Source organism: Miscanthus floridulus, chromosome 5 (assembly GCF_019320115.1).
Source record: "Miscanthus floridulus cultivar M001 chromosome 5, ASM1932011v1, whole genome shotgun sequence".
NCBI classification, from domain to species: Eukaryota; Viridiplantae; Streptophyta; class Magnoliopsida; order Poales; family Poaceae; genus Miscanthus; species Miscanthus floridulus.
This window is the reverse complement of record NC_089584.1, coordinates 100,762,115-100,782,843: the sequence shown is the minus strand read 5'-3', so window position 1 is coordinate 100,782,843 and position 20,729 is coordinate 100,762,115. Positions and strand designations below refer to the sequence as shown.

Genomic DNA, 20,729 nt, shown 5'->3' with positions numbered 1-20,729 from the left:
AAGTGATGTGTTTGCAACATTCAAATCATTTGTCAAGGGCATTCACAATGAGTTTGAAACAACCATCAAGAGAGTGAGAAGTGACAATAGTAGTGAGTTCAAGAACACTAGAATTGATGAGTTATGTGATGAATTTAGAATTAGACATCAATTCTCGGCCAAGTACACTCAACAATCAAATGGCCTTGTTGAGAGAAATAATAGAACACTCATTGATATGGCAAGATCTATGCTTAGTGAGTACAATGTGAGTCAATCTTTTTGGGCCGAAGCTATCAACACGACTTGTTATTGTAGCAACCGCCTCTATTGTCACCTATTGAAAGAGAAGACACCATATGAGCTCTTAAATGGTAGAAAGCCCAACATTGCATATTTTCGGGTCTTTGTTTGCAAATGCTATATCTTGAAGAAAGGCACTAGATTGGGCAAGTTTGATAAGAAATGTGATGAAGGATTCCTACTTGGTTATTCCACTACAAGCAAAGCATATAGAGTTTGGAATTTAGATAGTGGTACTCTTGAGGAAGTTCATGATGTTGAATTTGATGAAACCAAGGGTTCACAAGTAGAGAATGAGAACTTGGAAGATGTTAGAGGCATTCAACTTTCAAATGCCATGAAGAACATGGATGTTGGTGAATTGAGGCCTAGGCAAGTGAATGATGATGAAGATGATCAAGTGCAAGTGCTCTCTAACTCAAATGTATAAGATGATACAACTCAAGCTAGTACAAGTGGTTCTCATGATAATGAACAAGATCAAGTGGCTAGTACACCATCTCAACCCAATGATCAAGCAAGTGTAAGCAATCAAGTTTCAATCCTTCAACCAACCAATATTGTAAGGAATCATCCATTGGACACTATTATTGGTAATATTTCAAGAGGTGTGCAAACTAGATCAAGATTGGCTTCATTTTGTGAGCATTTCTCATTTGTGTCATTCATTGAACCAAAGAAGATAGATGAAGCATTGAAGGATGTTGATTGGGTGAATGCTATGCATGAAGAATTGAATAACTTCACAAGAAATCAAGTATGGGAATTAGTAGAGAGACCAGAGGGACACAATATGATTGGAACTAAATGGGTCTTTAGAAACAAGCAAGATCAAGATAGGATAGTGGTAAGGAACAAAGCAAGATTGGTAGCACAAGGCTATACACAAGTTGAAGGTCTTGACTTTGGAGAAACATATGCCCCGGTTGTTAGATTGGAAGCAATAAGAATCTTGCTAGCCTATGCTTATGCCCACAACATCAAGCTCTATCAAATGGATGTTAAGAGTGCATTTCTCAATGGTTACATCAATGAAGAAGTATATGTTGAGCAACCTCCTGGTTTTGAAGATGACAAGAAGCCCAACCATGTGTACAAGTTGAAGAAGGCATTGTATGGCTTAAAGCAAGCACCTAGAGCATGGTATGAGAGATTGAGAGACTTCCTACTCTCTAAAGGGTTCATGATGGGCAAGGTTGACACCACTCTTTTCATCAAGAAGATTGGAAAAGATTTATTTGTATTACAAATCTATGTTGATGACATCATATTTGGATCAATAAATCAAGACTTTTGTGATGAGTTTGGAAAGATGATGGCTAATAAGTTTGAGATGTCCATGATTGGAGAGTTAAGTTACTTCCTTGGTCTTCAAATCAAGCAATTGACGAATGGTACTTTTGTGAGTCAAGGCAAGTATATCAAGAACATGATCAAGAAGTTTGGCATGAGTGATAGTAAAGTCATTAGTACACCAATGGGAACCAATGGCAAGTTGGATAGTGATGCAAGTGGAAATATGGTGGATCAAAAATTGTATCGGTCTATGATTGAAAGCCTACTCTATGTGACCGTATCAAGGTCGGATGTCATGTTTAGTGTATGCATGTGTGCAAGATTTCAAGCCTCACCAAGAGAAAGTCATTTGAAGGCTACTAAGAGAATATTGAGGTACTTGAAGCATACATAAAATATTGGTTTGTGGTATCCCAAAGGAGCAAAGTTTGAGCTAGTTGGTTACTCCGACTCGGATTATGCGGGATGCAAGGTTGAAAGGAAGAGCACCTCGGGCACATGTCAATTGTTGGGAAGATCACTTGTTTCATGGTCATTAAAGAAGCAAAATAGTGTTGCATTATCAACCGCCGAAGCTGAATACATATCCGCTGGTAGTTGTTGTGCACAAATACTTTGGATGAAGGCCACTTTGAGTGATTTTGGAATCAAGTTCAAGAAAGTGCCATTGCTATGTGACAATGAGAGTGCAATCAAGTTGACCAACAATCCGGTTCAACATGCAAGAACAAAGCACATTGATGTCTGTCACCATTTTATAAGAGATCACCAACAAAAAGGGGACATTTGTAGTGAGAGTGTAGACACCGAAGATCAACTTGCCGATATATTCACCAAGCCATTGGATGAGAAAATGTTTTGCAAGCTAAGGAATGAGTTGAACATATTAGATTTCTCAAATATGTATTGATGCACCCCCCACTCATATAACATGCCTCTCCTTCGAGCAATCTAAGGTAAAAGTTGATTGGCATGGCATACATCCTTGCTAAGGACTTGTTTAGTGCATCTAGACATCTTTCACATTTAATAGGCTCATTCGTGAAAATCAAATGAATTTGATGATTGTATGGTACCACTATTGCTTCTATGCTTATTTTGATCTAGTGGTAGCATATGACATGTTTGTGGGCTTATAAACCTAGTGTTTGATCTAGAAAATGAGCTCTAAGTGTTTAACTCAACATGGTACAAGATAACCCTTATTTAAAGGTGTGAAGAAGCTTGTCCTTGGATCAAACCGAGTTAAATATCTTTGGTAAATGATCTAGATTGGACAAAATTTGGAAATATGATCCTCACACCATTGATTGACATTGATAATCTCTACCTATCTATATTTTGAACCTTTGTGGTCATTGATGACAAAGGGGGAGAAAAACAAAGATATTAGTACATGGGGAGAAAAACAAAGATATTTGTGTACTAAGATAGTGAAAAGACAACAAAGGAGGAGAATTTGACATAGGGGGAGAAATATGAAGAAATATGACAAAGGAAAGGGATCAATTAAAATTTAGAGCACACAAGTAGGGGGAGCAAGCTCATGAACTTGTATGGTGCATTTGAATGTGCATTTCATATGTTTGCTTGCATGGCACAAGTTTTAAATTTCAATATCCATGCTTGTGTGGTGTATGCTAGTTGTAGGTTTGAATGATAAAATGAAAAACTAGCATGCATAGGATATCTAATGATTTCATTTCCAAGTATTTCCAAGTGGTATCAAGCTAACCATGGTGCTAAGGATAGTATAATGGTGCACTCCGATTGGTATCACGCTTCAAAGGTCTATCTTTTACACCTTAGCATCATTTGGTAGACATTGTCTGCTATATTTCCTATCTAAGCATATGTGCAAGCTACAATATAAACTCTTAGCACATATGTAGGAGGAGCAATTGCTACCATTTGGGGTTCATGAAACTTATCCATATCCTTTTACACATGGTAAATATGCTTGGGCAAGTAACATGAATTCAATTGAATTTTAATTCATATCTTTGTGAGAGGGTTGTCATCAATTACCAAAAAGAGAGAGATTGAATGCTCTAGTTTGGTTTTGGTGAATTGATAAAACCCTAAGTGCTAACCTAGTTTATCAAGTGATCATGAAATAGGTAGCACATTCCAAGTGGTGAAGTAAATGAAGATCATGACATGATGATAGTGATGCCATGGTGATGATCAAGTGCTTGGACTTGAAAAGAAGAAAGAGAAAATCAAAAGGCTCAAGGCAAAGGTACAAATGGTAGGAGCTATTTTGTTTTGGTGATCAAGACACTTAGAGAGTGTGATCACATTTAGGTTTGATAGCCGTACTATTAAGAGGGGTGAAACTCGTATCAGAATGCGGTTACCAAAGTGCCACTAGATGTTCTAACTCATTGCACATGCATTTAGGATCTAGTGGAGTGCTAACTCCCTTAAAAATGTTTGTGAAAATATGCTAACATATGTGCACAAGGTGATACACTGTCGTTGGCACATTTGAGCAAGGGTAAGGAACTTCACTGGCGGAGTGTCTGCCCGTAGAGTGCGGACAGTCCGACGGTGCCATCGGCGCTCTAGACAGAAAAGACGGAGGTCACTGTAAGTGACCGAACGCTGGTCTCGGTTGGACCGGCGCATCCGGTTAGTGGTAGTAGACGGCATGCGTTTCAGTCTCATGACCGGACGCTGGGTCGCTCAGCGACCGGACGCTGGAAGGTTGCGTCCGGTCATGCTGACGTGGTAGCACAGAGGAAGACACCGTGTGATCGGACGCTGGCTGTGTCCGGTCAAGCATGACCGGACGCATTCGGTCGGGGAAAATCATTTCTGGAAGCTTACTGGAAATGACCGGACGCTGGGGGCTCAGCGTTCGGTCACTGTTAGCTGCTGCATCCGGTGGTCTTCTGACCGTTGAGATCGGGCGCATAACATTTGAAGAGAGAGACACGTGGCGTGCATCGTGTGACCGGACGCTGAGGTCCAGCGTCCGGTCGATCTGATCGGTGCGTCCGGTCGACCCGTGTTCAGCCCAGTGAAGGAGTACAATGACTCTATTTCGTGGGGGCTTCTATTTAAGCCCCATGGCCAGTTGAAGCTCATACTCTTGGCCATTTGCATTGACATAGCAACCTTGTGAGCGTAGCCAAAGCCCTCCCACTCATCTCCATCATTGATTCATCATCTTTGTGAGATTGGGAGAGAATCTAAGTGCATTGCTTGAGTGTTTGCATCTAGAGGCACTTGGTGTTCGTGTTTCGCTATGGGATTCGCTTGTTACTCTTGGTGGTTGCCGCCACCTAGACGGCTTGGAGCAGTGTGGATCGTCGAGCGGAGGGTGGTGATTGTCTCCGGCTCCGATCGTGGTGATTGTGAGTTCTTGACCTTTCTCCGGCGGAGAGCCAAAAGGTACTCTAGTGGATTGCTCGTGGCTTGTGTGATCCTCATCTTGTGTTGGTTGTGCGGCACCCTATTGAGGGTTTGGCGTGTGATGCCAATTAGCGCGTGAACCTCCAAGTGAGTGAATCGCCACAACGAGGAGTAGCTTGCCGGCAAGCAAGTGAACCTCGGTAAAAATCATTGTGTTCATCATTTGATTCCGAGGTGATTGGTCTTCATTGTTATTCATTCTTGTGATTGATTGGCTCCTTCCTCGACACAGCGGTATAACCTTCTTGCTCACTCTCTTTACATTACCGCAAACTAGTTGACAAGCTCTTTAGTGTAGCTAGTTGTGAGAGCTTGTTAGTTTGGTTAGTGTGGCTCTTTAGTTAGCTTTTGAAAGTACACTAACTTAGTGTAGTGACATAGCTATTGTGTGGATAAAAACTATATAAACTAGAATTGTGGTAGGTGGCTTGCATTTTTAGTAGGCTAGCGCAACACTCGCTTCGCTTCATAATTGTCTAACCAGTTTGTTAAGTGTTGTTGTAGAAATTTTTATTAGGCTATTCACCCTCCTCTAGCCATTAGGACCTTTCAGGTGTCTGGGGTTATCCCTACGTCGGGAGTTCCGATAAAAGTCGGATGTTCCAACTGTCGGGAGTTCCGACACAAGTCGGGACTTCCGACATACCTGACAGAAAATTCTGTTCGGATCTGACCTTTTGGATTCCGATCCGAGTTGTTCCAAATTCGTGGGAAACTTGGAAAATAAGGTTTGGAGAGGTTTCCTACTGGGATAAGACCACCCCCTCTATATATATGAGAGGATCATGGCCGATTGAGTTCTCATCTATCGAATCGTCATACAAACCAATCTATCAACTCCTTACGCCCTAATTCCCCTCTCTCAATCCCTCTTGATGTTCGTTGAGTTTCCCGGCGAGATTCAGCGGCATCCTAGGTGGCCTTACTAGTCCTAGGAGATCCTCCACGTGCTCCTCCCTGACAGGTCTTCCCGGGAGAAGTTCGGGAGCTTTCCAGCCAAGAACAGGCTCTACATCAGTCTCATTGGTCTTTAGATTGGTTTGATCGATTACGCCGCGTTCTTGCTGTGTTGCAGGTTGTGTGCAACCTCTTTAGACATCCAAGGCCCTGCTGGTGTGTTAGTTTGGGGTCATCCTCGACGTCAACACACTCCAACTGCTGCACCTTCTTTTCAAAAGATGCCCTGGTGTAAGTACTATATAAGTTATGGCACATGTTGTAACTCGTAACTGTTCATCACAGTCGATCAGTCTTTACATTCTCTAATTTCTTTTTTAAAATTTTATCTGGGACCAGCATCTCAACCTTATCCATATCTTCCTTCTATCAGAAGTCAATCAACACCACCAGCTCCTTCACTCCTTATTGAACACTGTAAGATTGTTTGATCTAAGGATATACCATGCCATAAACTATAAAAAAAAGGACGTACCTAGTGCAAAGAGCTCCCGCTCTGTGCGAGGTCTGAGAAAGGGTGTTAGTGGCAAGCCTTACCCTCGTCTGTGCAATGCGAGAAGACCGCAACTCGAACCCGAGACCTTCCTGTCACATGCGGTAAGACTCTGTAAGCTAATGAAATGGCAGCGTTTCTCATACTTGCTAACCTGAATCTGTCACAACCTATCATTTGCATGGAAGCAGATCCTCAACCATCTCCTACTCCAACAAGCCAGAAGACATCTAAAGTATCTGTTGCTTCACCACCTGCAGAATTTTCGAATCAAAGAAAGCCACCACTAGGAGGTATTGATCGCTTGGTGTCTGGCTGGAGCTGGCCAATTATACTTGTCACTGACTACAGCAAATAAGGAATTGTTGAAAATTGGAATAGCAGGGAAGAAATTATTCCATCCATTAGTCCCCCTTGTAGTCAAGATAAGGATGGTGTATCAGTTGCCAGACCTCCAAATAACTTTACTAGTGCACAGCATATCACCTCCAAAAGGTAGAGTCAACTTAATGCAGTGTGTAAAGAATCTATGTTTTTTTTAAAAGAGGTGTATCTGTTTGGGAATAGCCTCAAGAGAGTTATTCCCTTCAAACCCAGCTATCTTTACACCAATTGATGTGAACAGATACAAGGTTCCTGTTGCTCCACCACCTATACATCGTGCTATTCCGCCCGCACCCCCCACAACAGAGTTCAACTTCACATTCAAATTGTACTGGACTCAACTAGGCCATGCTGTGATTTTATCATTTGCATTTACACATTCCGACCGTACGATATACAATATCTTTTTAGATAATGGAATACTAATATCCAGATGATGTACAAATATCTGCTCTCTTCATCACCGATCACTTCTCCTGCCATCCATAGTATGGTACACATGTTGCTGCACCTCGTCACTCCAGGGAAATCCTCTGTCCCTTCGTCCTCTTCACATTATGCACATATAGAAGGCCGCCTTCTCCTAAAACTCAAGACTTGAAAACAATATGATAGTCAGGCTCACTTCACGATCACAAAGTGCTCTACCCACAGATCATATAAGGTGCATGATGTTCAGATTGCTGGCCCCCAAAGCATTTAGTGTTTTTAAATTTTCCACATAGCAAAAGTGTACCATATGTGTTTGAGAGTCCATGAAAATTATATCGGCTCATTTCTGAGTCAGTTCCAACAATGTGCTGATGTCTGACCTGCTGTTCCCCCAGTATCAGTGACTTCACCGCCATTGCCTGCAATTGGCCGACGAATGCAAAGTATGTTTCTCAAGCAGTACTCGTACAAGTGTATTTTATCTTCCAGAGTATGATCAACATGTTAGATAATCTTCTCTGCATCCCTTATATGAATGCGCAATAGGGGAAGGCGGCGTCGAAAAGGGCACCCTGCTGCTGCACTGTAGCAATTGCAGGAGTAGGCGCTGAACGGCTCATCTGCCGCACTGTAGCCACAGCAGGGGCAGGCGCCACAGTTAGCCCTACTATCACATCTAGTAACTATAGCAGCATGGCAGCTGTACTAGGACTAGATGGATAGAGTTGTATATATAGTTTATCACTGCAACTCAGTAAAGAGAGAGTTCAGATTTGTCATCTCCTATACAGAGCTCCGGCCAACGCTAGTGTCTCTGTTGTGTGTGTATGCTCTGTTCTCTCTCTCTTCTCCTCGGCCTCGACGTCGTGCAATGCACAGAACGTCGCCATCAGGATAGTGGCCTCATCACCATCATCAGCTTGCGCCAGATGAGCCTCAGCCTTCTTCTCCTGCTTGCGATTTGGGCACTCCCGTGCCCAATGGCCCGTCTTCCCGCAGCGCCGGCAGACGTGAGAAGAAGCCTTGCGGCGGCGCTTGCCATCACCACCGCAGCTGGAGGAGGCTACCCCGGAGTTCCTCCGAGCAGCCCACTCCTCCTCTGTCAGAAGTAGTTTGCCGCTATCCTTCGTTGCCGTCGCCTGCTCTAGGCGCTTGTCCACCGTCCGCAGACGGCCTGTCACATCCTCAATGGTGAGGGTGGACAAGTCCTACATCGTCTCTATGGAGAGAGCGATCTAGATGTACTTTACCGACACGGAGTGGAGGTACTTGGAGACCGCCTCCTCTTCGTCGATGGTGACGCCGTGGCTCTTCAGCTTGCTGATGAGCGTCTACAGGCAGAGGGAGAAGTCCTCCACCGATTCACCATCCTTAAGTTTAAGGTTGGCATACTCCTGCTTCAGAAGTCGGGCCGTCGCCTTCTTTGTGCGGTCGAAACCGACGCGCATCGCCGCAATAGCCTCCCACGCCTCCTTAGCAGAGCTTTTCGCCCCCAACGGCTCTCTGTACTCTATCGGTACAGCAGCGAGGATGGCCTTCAACGCTGACATGTCATCTTCTTCATTTTCGGTGTCTTTGTCAACAGCATTCCAGAGCCGTCGGGCTCTGAGCTTGACCTTCATGGTCATCGACCACTCTCCATAGTTGGTGCGAGTCAGCGTCGGCCAACTAGTGCCGCTGACCTTCCGCACCGTACGAACAACGACCTCCTGTTGTGGCTAGGCAGCCATAGCAGTGCCACTGCTGTCGTCCATCTCCGAACCGCCCGTCATCGTCAGCGGTTAGTCCGGCGACGGCGCTTGTACGGCTCCGATACCACTTGTTAGCCCATCGATCTCCGGTACGGAGATATCCGACCACTCTCTAGTGTTGCCGAGCACACACTAGCGGTGCCGACCACGAACTGTTCTCCCTCCCTTCTTCTACCTCTAGCCATAGTGTGTGGTCGGCAACGACAGTTCGTGGTCGACATCGTTAGTATGTGCTCGGCAACACTAGAGAGTAGTCGGATATCTCCGTACCGGAGATCGAGGGGCTAACACAACATACTATTTATTCTGCTACATTGTGCAGGTCCAGCAGCTTCTCTAGAAACATCAGTTCATCCAGCTAAACATGGCAAGGATCATGGAGCTCCAGTTACAGCACCTTCAAATGTTAGTCATCACCATTCCATGCCTGCGAATAATACACATGGAAAAACTCATGGACCTCCAGTTGTGGCACCAGTAAAGAGAAGGCATCGCCACTTGCCTGCAAATAATTCGTATGTGAAAGGTATACTACCAGGCACCACCCACACCTAGTCCTATTATGAACCTATTTACCCTGTTCACTTGTTGGTTTCAGCCAGACTTATTCAACCAGCCAACAGTATTTTTCTCTCACGAAAAATCAGCACCAGCCAGCCTAAACCAGCACCAGCACCATCCAGCGAAATTAGGGTGCGTTTAGATCCAAAAATTTTTGGATTTTGGCTCACGGTAGCATTTCGTTTGTATTTGGTAATTAGTGTCTAATTATAGACTAATTAGGTTCAAAAGTTTCGTCTCGCGATTTCTTGACCAACTGTGTAATTAGTTTTTTTTTTCGTCTACATTTAGTACTCCATGTATGTGTCGTAAGATTTGATGTGACGATTACTATGCAAAATTTTTTGAGAACTAAACGGGGCCTTAATGTCGTGCAGGACCTGCTGTTTCTCCCTCAAAGTCTCCCATCATCCACAGGAAAGGACATGGCATTGCTGCACCTCCAAAGGAACATTCGAGCTATTTACCGCCTGCAAATCATAGACACCACAAAGGTATGTACGTACTAAAAATACTAATGAAAATTATATGTTCATCTCAGCCCGTGTTTAGTTCAAAAAAAAAACTTCTCAAAAAGTGCTACAGTATCTATCACATCGAATCTTACGATACGTGCATGGAGTATTAAATGTAGACGAAAAAAAATTAATTGCACAGTTTGGTGGAAAATCGCGAGACGAACATTTTGAGCCTAATTAATCCATGATTGAACACTAATTATCAAATAAAAACGAAAGTGCTATAGTAGTCAAATTCCAACTTTTCCCCGAACTAAACACGCGCTCAGTAAAGTGATGTTTGATGCAGGTTCTCCTCGTCCTGCTCCGCGTAAAAGTAACAATACTTCTGCACCAAGCCATGGATATCCTGGTAGTCCTGCACCTGCGCCTGCACCTGCACCTGCACCTGTACGGTTTGCCTCCGTCAAAAGGAAGGGGACAAGGAAATTCTGCTCATGCTCCACGTCATCCCAATCAATACCATTCACCACCATATTCTCCAGGTTATCTCTTGCTCATTACATTGCCATTTGTTCTAGCTGCAACAAATGTTCCAGCCATGCCCCCTAGGAACAGCACTGAACAAGCATCACCATTTTGTGCTCATACTAACATGTTGAAGTTTGGTTATGTTTGAGCATGCATGCTGCCAACATTGAGCGTTGAATTGAAACATGAAAGTTATGAGACATCTCATGCATATGAATAAGCGAAAGACGTTTGCAACAATAATCATGCACTTGATTCAGATTCAACATTTAATCCACAAAACTGATCAAGACTTCTTGTCTTGCACTACTATGCACTTTTTAATGTGTTTGAATTATTGGTCACACATGCCTCAAATAAGTTTCCAACCTATATCAAAATGGATTACATCTTGTTTTGCGAGAAGTAATTTAGGCTTCCATTGCTACCATTACACCTATGCAGGATCAGCTCTACCAAGGCTTCGGCACCAGCGCCTAGTCAATCGCTGCTACCTCCACCGACAAATTCATGTATGCTGAGTATACTTTTGTGCCATTTGCGTTCATAAATTCAAAAAATCAGCTGCTGATTGCTTAGCTTTGGTCCATTCATCTTCGTTTTGATTTTGCTAGACTGCACCTGCTCAGATCCTCTGACCAATAGTCCTCCAGGAATGGCATGCCTCTGCGTGTTGCCAATAAAAGTTGAGCTTCGCTTTGGTATAGCATTGTACACGTTCTTTACACTTGTCCCTGAACTTGCACAAGATATTGCATCTGGAGTGTTCATGAATCAAAGTCAAGTTCGTGTTATGGGAGCAAATGCTGCACCTGATGACCCTGAAAAGACAATCGTCTTTATTGATCTTGTGCCACTGGGACCAAAATTTGACAACACGACAGCATTTTTAGTATTTGAAAGGTTTTGTAATAAGCAGGTCATCATAAACCCTGCGCATTTTGGAAAGTATGACGTATTGTATGTTCTTTACCAAGGTGAGAGTTCTCCACAACTTCACGTTGTTCCACTGAATATCAATTTTCTAATTATTTTAGCCTCTTCAACCTTTCTTGCTAATATTCCAGTATTTGATTTGAAACACAATTCATTTTGTATTATTCAGGTCATTAGTTCATTTTTGCTCTTTTCTCCCTTACAAAGCATGGTTGTGATATGCACGATATCATTTACTCATGCAGGTCTTCCTCCGTCACCACCGGCAGCAAGCATGAACAATGGTCCAAGTTACATCCACTTGCTGCTGGTGTGGGAAATCATAGAGAAAGAAAAGGCAGGGGCATAATTATAATAATTATTCTATCAAGTGTTTTTTCTTTTATTTTATGTGCTGGAGCTGCACTGGTGGTTTATTTCAAGCTTAGAAACCGCAGCCATTTAACTGAAGCATCACTTGTGCCAATAAAACCTGCAGGTAGTTCTATCGGTGGATTATCATTAACTTTTTAGTCCGTGCCTTTGTGTGACATCTTCAAAAGGCAGCAAAATGCAGCTTAGTTGCCACCCCTTTTTTTTTCTAAAAACATAAGTTGCCACCCTTTTTTTTTCTATGAATACATGAGTCATGTCCATGTGGCAGCAGATAGTAATACATCTTTAATAGTTATTCCCTCCGGTCACAAATACTTGACACATTTGACTTTCACGGTTTCGATGTGTATATTTGACCACTATTTTCTTCTAGAATATAGTTTTAAAATTCTTCAAATATAAGAGATTCTGCAAGTATTTTGAACACAAATCAACACATATAACTTACACGTTCCCAAACTAAATAATGTAATAATTATTTGTGTTTGTAATTTTTATGGTTTCATAAAATCATGTCGTAGATAACAAGTTGACCAGAGGTAGTATATTATACAGAACAACCAGACTTCAATGGTCATACTTTCCTTACCTTAGGTGCGGAAAATTAGTGCACTAATATGCTTATCCTGTTTTAAGCTTTCAAGGGCATTGAGAAAGCGAAAAATGTTGTTTTTATAGCCAAAAACAAATGTTTGCATATTCGATTAAGTACTCAATTTCATGCTTCATTGGTAAAGTACTTGGACCATCTTTGAGAAATTTTAAGACTTACAGTTACAATTTTATCAAATCATTAATCATGATGCTGGTTGTACCCCCCCCCCCCCCCCCCCTCAATGATTGCATTGGAAATGCAGGTCCTGGTTCTGCAATGGTGGGGAGCAGGCTAGAAAGCAGACCTATTCGGCATCACCATCCTTCAGCTCAAGTTTGGTGGCATATAAAGGATCTGCCAAAACGTTTAACCTGGTTGAGATGGAGAGAGCTACACGAGGATTTGATGAGTCCAGAATTATTGGTGAGGGTGGTTTTGGGCGTGTCTATGAAGGTATTCTTGAAGATGGAGAACGGATTGCTATCAAGGTTTTAAAGCGGGACGATCAGCAAGGTACCCGGGAGTTTTTGGCTGAGGTTGAGATGCTTAGCCGATTGCATCATAGGAACTTGGTTAAGCTGATAGGTATATGCACAGAGGGGCATAGCCGATGTTTGGTATATGAGCTTGTTCCAAATGGCAGTGTGGAATCTCACTTGCATGGTAAAATTTCTTCTCTGCCGTAACTTCACTTTCTAAGACTTTCTTCATTTCATCATATAACTTCTCTTTCATCACTTAATTTAGTCATTTTATTGGCTAGAGGTGCAGTAGATGAGCCAAACACTTAACACAAGAAAAGGCAGATTATATTCTATAGTGGAATGGAATAGAGCTGTTATGACTGTTACTCACACGATACCTATCAGTGCTAGTTTGAATTGCATTGTTTCAATTTGTTGATACTTTATACCAACAAAATACAAGCCAGTGAATTAGAATTCTTGGTATGGTTCATGGAATCATGGTTGTGTAGTATCTATCTTCAAGACTTCAATCTACTCTTAGTTAACTTGCTTGTACACTATATTTTCTTGGACATCTGAAATCGAATATTATTATGATTCTAATCAGGATCAGATAAGGGAGCTGCTCGGTTTGATTGGGACGCTAGGCTCAAAATTGCACTTGGTGCAGCCCGTGCACTTGCATATTTGCATGAAGATTCAAGTCCACGTGTCATACACCGTGATTTCAAGTCCAGTAACATCTTATTGGAATATGACTTCACCCCAAAGGTGTCAGACTTTGGCTTAGCAAGGACAGCTTTGGGTGAGGGAAACGAGCATATTTCAACTCGTGTTATGGGAACTTTTGGGTATGCTGAATCTGAACTTACTATCTTTACTATAGTTGATTCAATATCATCAACTTATATTACAAATTTATTGTCAATTTCTTTTTAGGTATATTGCTCCTGAATATGCAATGACTGGGCATCTTCTTGTAAAGAGTGATGTTTACAGCTACGGTGTTGTTCTTCTTGAGCTCCTTACAGGGAGGAAACCGGTAGATATGTTAAGACCTGCTGGACAAGAAAACTTAGTCGCATGGGCTGGTTCTCTTCTGACAAGCAGGGATGGTCTGGAATCAATCATAGATCCTTCACTTGGGAGCAGCATTCCGTTTGACAGCATCGCAAAAGTAGTAGCCATTGCTTTTATGTGTGTTCAACCTGAGGTGGATCAGCGCCCATTCATGGGTGAAGTAGTTCAAGCTCTAAAGTTGGTATGCAATGAAGGCAGCGAGTTCAATGAATCCACAAGCTTTAGCCAAGATTTGCATATCCAAGATGTTGAGGCTATGAGTAGAGCAAGTATGGATATAGACATTGACCCAACGCTATCTGCCGAGCTGTTCACTTCATCAGCGCGTTATGATGCTACGGATGCGTCTGGTTCTTTCCGAAGATACTCAAGTTCAGGTCCTCTAAGAGTAGGGAGAGCTGGATTCAACAAAGAGAGGGGCCTGTCAACAGGCAGCTCAAGTGAACACGTTGGGCTACAAAGGTTTAGGATTGATTCAGAATAGTCAGCCTGCAAGCAGCTCATGAGATGATGTGCGCATCGAAGAAATACGCATTGGACAATTTTTTCCAGGCCAGATTTCGTACTTATATATCGTGAATATATGTGAAAAATGGCGAAAGGTGTAAACATCAGTGTGCCAGCTTCACCTGTGACCGGGAGTTACCTCCTGGGTCTGGGTGGCTTGGCAATGGAGGCAGTGCAGAACTGAACAGTTACTGCTGCTGTCTACTGCTCCCGTCGACTTCTTTGGAAGCTGAAACAAGACTTCACACAGATTTTTGTACAGTTCTAGAGATGTATAGATGCTTTTAGGAAAAAGAGGTGTACGCAAGCGAGTTTTTCAGCTGTAATTCGCCATGTACCGTAACAGGTTTCGCCGTTGCAGCACGTGCAAAATCAACTAAAGGATGCTCGTGCACGCAGTGTCACCATTTTTTAGTTCAATGGGGGGAAAAGTCATCCTGATTGGACGCAACCTTTGCACATTTATCTGTTGCCCATATATTGTCACTGATGCTGGACTTGTTATTTGTTAATTAATGTCAGACAACGAAAGATGGTTCTTTGGTCACTACGAATGTGACAAAACTGGATAGTTTTGGTGTACAGGCAAGGCAATGTCACAAACGAAGTGAGCTTACATGGGCCCGAAAACTTGTGCCTGGTAAATTTTGTGATTTCAGGCATGTCCAGACACAAGCATAAAAAACCCCGACCTGATAGCAAAAGAAAAATTACAGAAGTCAAGATGACACTACCACATTAAATGGCTGCAATTGCATTCCAGGTTACAAGCGGTCAAAATTAAATGGCTGCAATTGCATTCCAGGTTACAAGCGGTCAAAATACATTTGGTGGCCATAGTTCAGACTGGAGCAAGACAAAATCAATCACATATCCCATGCTGAATACAACACCTTCCTAGAACAAACCACACTGAAAAAATAGTGGGGGCTGGGAAGTATTCATCTGGTAGTTGCCGTAGCCTACATCGTTACATCCAAAATGTAGGCCACCTGCATCAAATCATTTGCACGGCCAAGGAAGCCGGTAATCGGCAGAGAAGATGAACAAAAAATAGACATTGCACCAAACAAATATTGAGGGCAAAATACTAAACAAACCAAACTGGTAAACAGGAGAGAAAAGATCATCGTCACCGCAAGAACTAAGACACCTACGGAAGTGTGTACATGTCTGCGTGTTAGACTGCTAAAGGAGCTTCCTTTTCCTCAGCTGCAACATCTTGTTGGTCAGCTGCAGCTGGAGCAGCGTCCTTTTCTTTGTCTAGAGATACAGCTGCTGAGAGCCAATCTGAAGCTGGGGGTCCCATTTCAGGCTCCACTTGCCCATGAACATTCAGAGGGGTGACAGATATCTGTAGGTTGTAAAGTGGGGTGAATACTTGGCCATTTGAAAGAGGAGAGAGAGGGAGGGAGGGAGGGAGATGGGAGCTCACAAATCCATTCTCCAAAGCTCTCAAATCGACATCCTCATCTAAATCTTCATGTCGCTTCTCAACAAACTGCATTTTGATGTAACAAGAGAAGAAAACAGTTCTCACTATGCCTTCTAGACTCGTAAATATAAATAACAGTAGAATAGCTCAAGTCAAAGAAGCAGTTTGTACAACAACCAACAATGTGATTAATTTCTATGTCAAATTGACTAGAAAGTGTAATCACCTCAGCACGGAATAACTTCTTCACTACTTCTCGAATCTCTTGTTTACCAGCAGCTGCAACAGACTCAACCTCGACCGTCTTTCGTTGAGCACTAACTCTACGTGCAGCTCCCTAAAGATGAAGGCCACAATCAGTTCAATAATGTGCTGGCCAGGACATGAAAAATTTTCTGTGCCATAAAGAGATATCATCTTACTGCTGCAGATGCATCCTTCCCAAGCTGCGCCAGCTGAATACCGAGGCTTTGATGCATGCCCATGAAGTGAGTAGCAGATGAGGGCCTGCTTGCTGACACAGCTTGCCAACTTTGAGCAGGACTGTATCCACTCTGTTTGGTCAACTTGAAACCCTGGCATCAGAAGAGATATAAAATTAAATAGTAATTAGATTTAAAGGGGAAGAATGCAAATCAACTCAAGATAAATTCAAGTGATGTGCTTCGCCATTATCATTATGTCCACAGATCATAATTGGCTTCTACTTAGCAAAAGGTTGACACGCTTTGCAGATAATTGAATAAATCATATGATTAGCATATTCTTATGAAGAAAGCTTGAGGAATATTGGTGCGCTTGTGGATGAACCACTAAGGTAATGCCTACAGGCTTAGCATTCTGTCACAGCTCAGCAGTCAAAGTCAAGCTATGAACTTATAATGGATGAAAGCAGCAATTAACCCACTGGGACACAAATTGAGACAGTGCCGCACTAGGCTACAGCATACATGGCAACATGGTACTCAAGGAAGTTCAGAGCCAAGATGTCAGATAGATCCACATGATTATTATAATGTTTTAAGTCGATATAACAAGTGAGGTAAGTCCTAAGTAATAGTGAGGAAATTGAAGCAGTATATGATGCTTAGCCGATCTTATAATTGCAACTTCTTGCTCTAGCCGGTCACAATGGTGGGCCCAAGATATGATTTTAACTAAGTGCCAAAGTACAATAACCAAATGAGTTCACGTAATCCTAGAGCTTTGGTGTAACCATTCCCTCAAAAGTGGAGTTTAAGATTCAGAGTATCATTGAGAAAATGACCTTATTTGCAGATGGTGCACTTGGAACTCCAATATTCAGTAGGCATCCTCTGAGGAAAGTTCCTTTCACAATGTCATCCAAGGCAGCATTTATCAATGGTAAACAGGCCTGAGCTGCATCCTTGAAGTCACTGTCTTTGGTTTCATCCTTCTTCCTAGTCACATATACCCATCACGTATTGTTATTATCATGGACCAGCCACATTAATGATGTAGAAAATTTGAAATATAAACTCAATACAGGTAGGAGCATCTCACCAATTCAATGAGATTGCAATTGAAGGCACCCCATACACTAAGGCCTCCCTTGCAGCAGCAATGGCAGAAGAGTGGAACCTATAGAGTTCTAAAATGAATCAATAATAAAATAGAAAATGGACAGTAAATAAACCATTTCTGAAATAAGAGCATACATCTCATATCCACAATTTGGTCCTGTGTTGATACCGCTGATCACCTGTATAAACAAATTTAAGTTGTTATTTTTAAAACCACAAATCAAATTACCATCATGATAGTAACATTTGGAAATCCAATTCCGAAAGAATAAACAAGCACGGTACCAAAGCAGGAGACGACCATGGAAACAGCCTCCCAGATAAGGCCAATGAGACACAGTCAACTGGCGTGCCTAAGTTTGCAACGATCAAAGTCAGCAAAGATAAAATATTGGGATCACCGGGCTCAGGAATGCGTGACCCAAATTGCGCACAATTAAATGAACGGCCCTCACCTGATATCTCAAAAGCTTTAGCACCTGTGAAATCCACGGATGTCGCGGTGATGGTTTCACGGATGGTAATTGAGTGGCCGCAGGCTGGCTTGTCCCTTCAAATAAACAAAGGGTCGCATATCAGTTCAGCTACACAATCACAGGCAAATGGCAACAAAATCACTATGTAATGGCAGCAAACAGGGCGTCCCAAATCCAATGGAAGCAAACAATATTTTGTGATCATGAGAGCAATGTAAGGGGAAATTAAGACGCCTGGGTTTTCGGATAGCAGCACGTACGATTCGGGGACACACACGTGGACGTCGCAGCGGCCGCCGGCAACGAGGGCGTCGACGAGCGCTGCGAGACCCGCCGACCGGATCCCCCCGGCACAGGTCAGCAGCACGATGGGCCTCGCCGGCGCACCATCTCCCGCGGGGGCATCGGAAGCCTCCGCCTCCGGAGACGAGGCCTCAGCCTCGCCGGCTGCGGCGGCGGTGCTGACCTCGGCCGCGGGCGTGCGGCGTGCGGCGAGCACGGACTGGAGGTTGGAGACGAGCGCGGCCGGGAGCGGGTTGCGCTTCGGAGCGTCCTCGCCGGAGGTCGACTCCATCGGCCTCGTCGCCGGAGAGAGGTTATTTGCCTGCCGCCTTGTCCCGGGGATGGCGTGCGGGAGGAGCGGCGAAGAGGGGAAGAGGGAGAGAGAGGTGTACGGACGAAGGAAGGAAGGAAGCGGCGGTGGTGACGGGGAGGGGGATGGGGACTTGGGGAGGGAGGTGGAAATGGACTGAAATAGCCAAATGGGCTGGGCGCGCGTTCTTTATGGATTCCAAGGCCGGGCCCGCTTTACGTGTAGGGTGAGCCAAATGCGGTTGTGTCGTCATTTGATGATTAAATCGTCCATTTGGAACTTGAAACCTAAACCACTGAATGCATCAAATGATTTGTTAACTTTGGGATTAGCTAGAGAGCAATTTTTTAAAACTAGAGAGAGAGAGCCTTTCTTTGACCGATGCCTGTTCAGTAGACTCAGGGTCTTCGCTTTTTTATATGTGGACACACTTTTTACCACCAGCCAATGTGTCGGTTTGGTTGACGAAAGAGTCCTACCTTATGTTCGAATAACAATGTAGAGTACGGAGCACACATCCATGATACTACTCTTTCCAATCCAAATTATAATTTACTTCAATTTATTTTAAGTTAGATTACTTTGACTTTAACCAAGTGTATAGAAGAATACATTAATATTTACAAGTTCAAATTAGTATAGTATCAAGACATATTTGTATGTTTCATTAACGTGTAGTAAATATTTCTATAAACTTATCTAGATTGGAAAAGTTTGACTTAGTATACATAACCGGCTAATGTTTTCTGTGGCTGATAAGCCGGTTGAAGCTGATTTGTTGTGAGAGAGAAACACTGTTCTACGGTTGATAAGCTGAAGCTGATTTGTTGTGAGAGAAATATAGTATGACCTAGTGAATTGTAGTTTGAAACATAGTGAGCGGTAGAACTTGCGGCACATCACGGTTGGGACAAGTCATATCAAAACCGAAAATGTGTTTTACAAACTGTGAAATCCATAATGCTCAAAATGCTTGGAAAAAGTTAAAAATATATACATGTACATAGTAGGTAGGGACATGGCGCTGTGGGCATGCACAAAAGTCTTAAGACCAAAACTCAACTTGCATTTACAAATATGTTAAAAGAAGTGTCCCACTTTTTTTTTAAAAAAAAAGGAGAGAAAGTGTCCCCGTTCCAGCATTTACGACACTCTGCGCGCGAGTGGGGCTACCGTACGTTAGTTCGTCGGCAGGACGGCAACGTTGATGCAGCATCCAAAAAATACATTTGTGATTTGTGTATTCGTTTGTCAAACTAATTAAAGTATAGGATAGGAGTGTTACCCTTTTTTATTCAAGTATAGGAGTATTGCCCATGAGGCGAGAGACGAGGACAGGCACGAAGAGGACGGTATCGTTTAGTACGCTCGATGGCAGAATAATGGAGCAGTAAGTGGTCTGAGTGGGGGCGCACGCATAACGCATGTATGTAGTGCCGATCGGTTGTACGTGCGGATCGCATAATTGGAATTATAATTGGAATTCGGAGGCCAGCCGATCGATGTGCACGGCGGTGGTCGCGCCGGCCCAGTGCAGCGCCATGTGATCCCGCCGCCGACGCCTGTAGGACCAAGACCAGGACCATGCATGCACGGTCGGCGGCTTTTGGCCTTGGCCGGGCACGCCCGGTCCCGGACCTAATCCACGCCCACGCGGTTCTGTTGATTTGTACAGTAGTAGCACTGTAGCATACATCACTAGCGCTCAAAAGCTGACATGGCATCAAAAGGTGTCGAGTTAACGCGCGCGTAAAGAGCGAGCTGCCGTAGACTAGCGCTGATGACAGTTACATGCTGATCGGATGAGATTAATTTGACAAAACTTTACCACATTCAAACGTTCCATTGGAACCATCTTACTGTACATTTTATTTTCGCAGCTATCGTGTCAGAAGCCTGCAGGATGGTCCAGCCCTCGTGTTCTCTTTTCACCCTCGTCCTGCTGGTGCCACGTTCAGTAATGAGACTTGGCCAGCATTATTATTAGAGTTAAATGCAGCAGAGGTCCTCGAACTTTGTAAACGTGTGTCATACAGGTATATGAGCTTTGAAAATACATTTCTAGGTCCTTAAACTTGTTAAGTGATATACTACAGGTTCATACTAGCCATGTGAATATTTTTTTTACTGATGTGGCATGCTAGAGTGGCATGTATT

General features: G+C 43.2%; 1 protein-coding gene and 1 pseudogene across 1 annotated transcript; one reads left to right on the top strand and one right to left on the bottom strand.

Moving 5' to 3' along the window:
- LOC136455011 (receptor-like serine/threonine-protein kinase ALE2) overlaps positions 1–14,894 on the top strand; it is a 34,175-nt pseudogene extending 19,281 nt beyond the window's left edge.
- Positions 14,895–15,235: 341 nt separating this feature from the next.
- LOC136452778 (uncharacterized) lies at positions 15,236–18,705 on the bottom strand. Its single transcript, XM_066453374.1, has 10 exons — positions 18,241–18,705; positions 17,960–18,054; positions 17,790–17,857; positions 17,640–17,683; positions 17,485–17,562; positions 17,228–17,381; positions 16,383–16,535; positions 16,187–16,297; positions 15,961–16,026; positions 15,236–15,879 (listed from the first exon to the last, which is right to left on the bottom strand). The coding sequence occupies exons 1-10, from the start codon at positions 18,552–18,554 to the stop codon at positions 15,706–15,708; spliced, it is 1,257 nt and encodes a 418-aa protein (XP_066309471.1). The 5' UTR covers positions 18,555–18,705; the 3' UTR covers positions 15,236–15,705.
- Between the last annotated feature and the right edge of the window lie 2,024 nt (positions 18,706–20,729).

Coding starts and splice junctions, on each gene's coding strand:
- LOC136452778 (XM_066453374.1), bottom strand. CDS start 18,554: ATGGAGTCGACCTCCGGCGAGGACGCTCCGAAGCGCAACCCGCTCCCG. Junction 17,684..17,789: donor CATGGTCGTCTCCTGCTTTG/GTACCGTGCTTG, acceptor TTGTTTATACAG/GTGATCAGCGGTATCAACAC. Junction 17,382..17,484: donor ATTGCAATCTCATTGAATTG/GTGAGATGCTCC, acceptor ATATGTGACTAG/GAAGAAGGATGAAACCAAAG.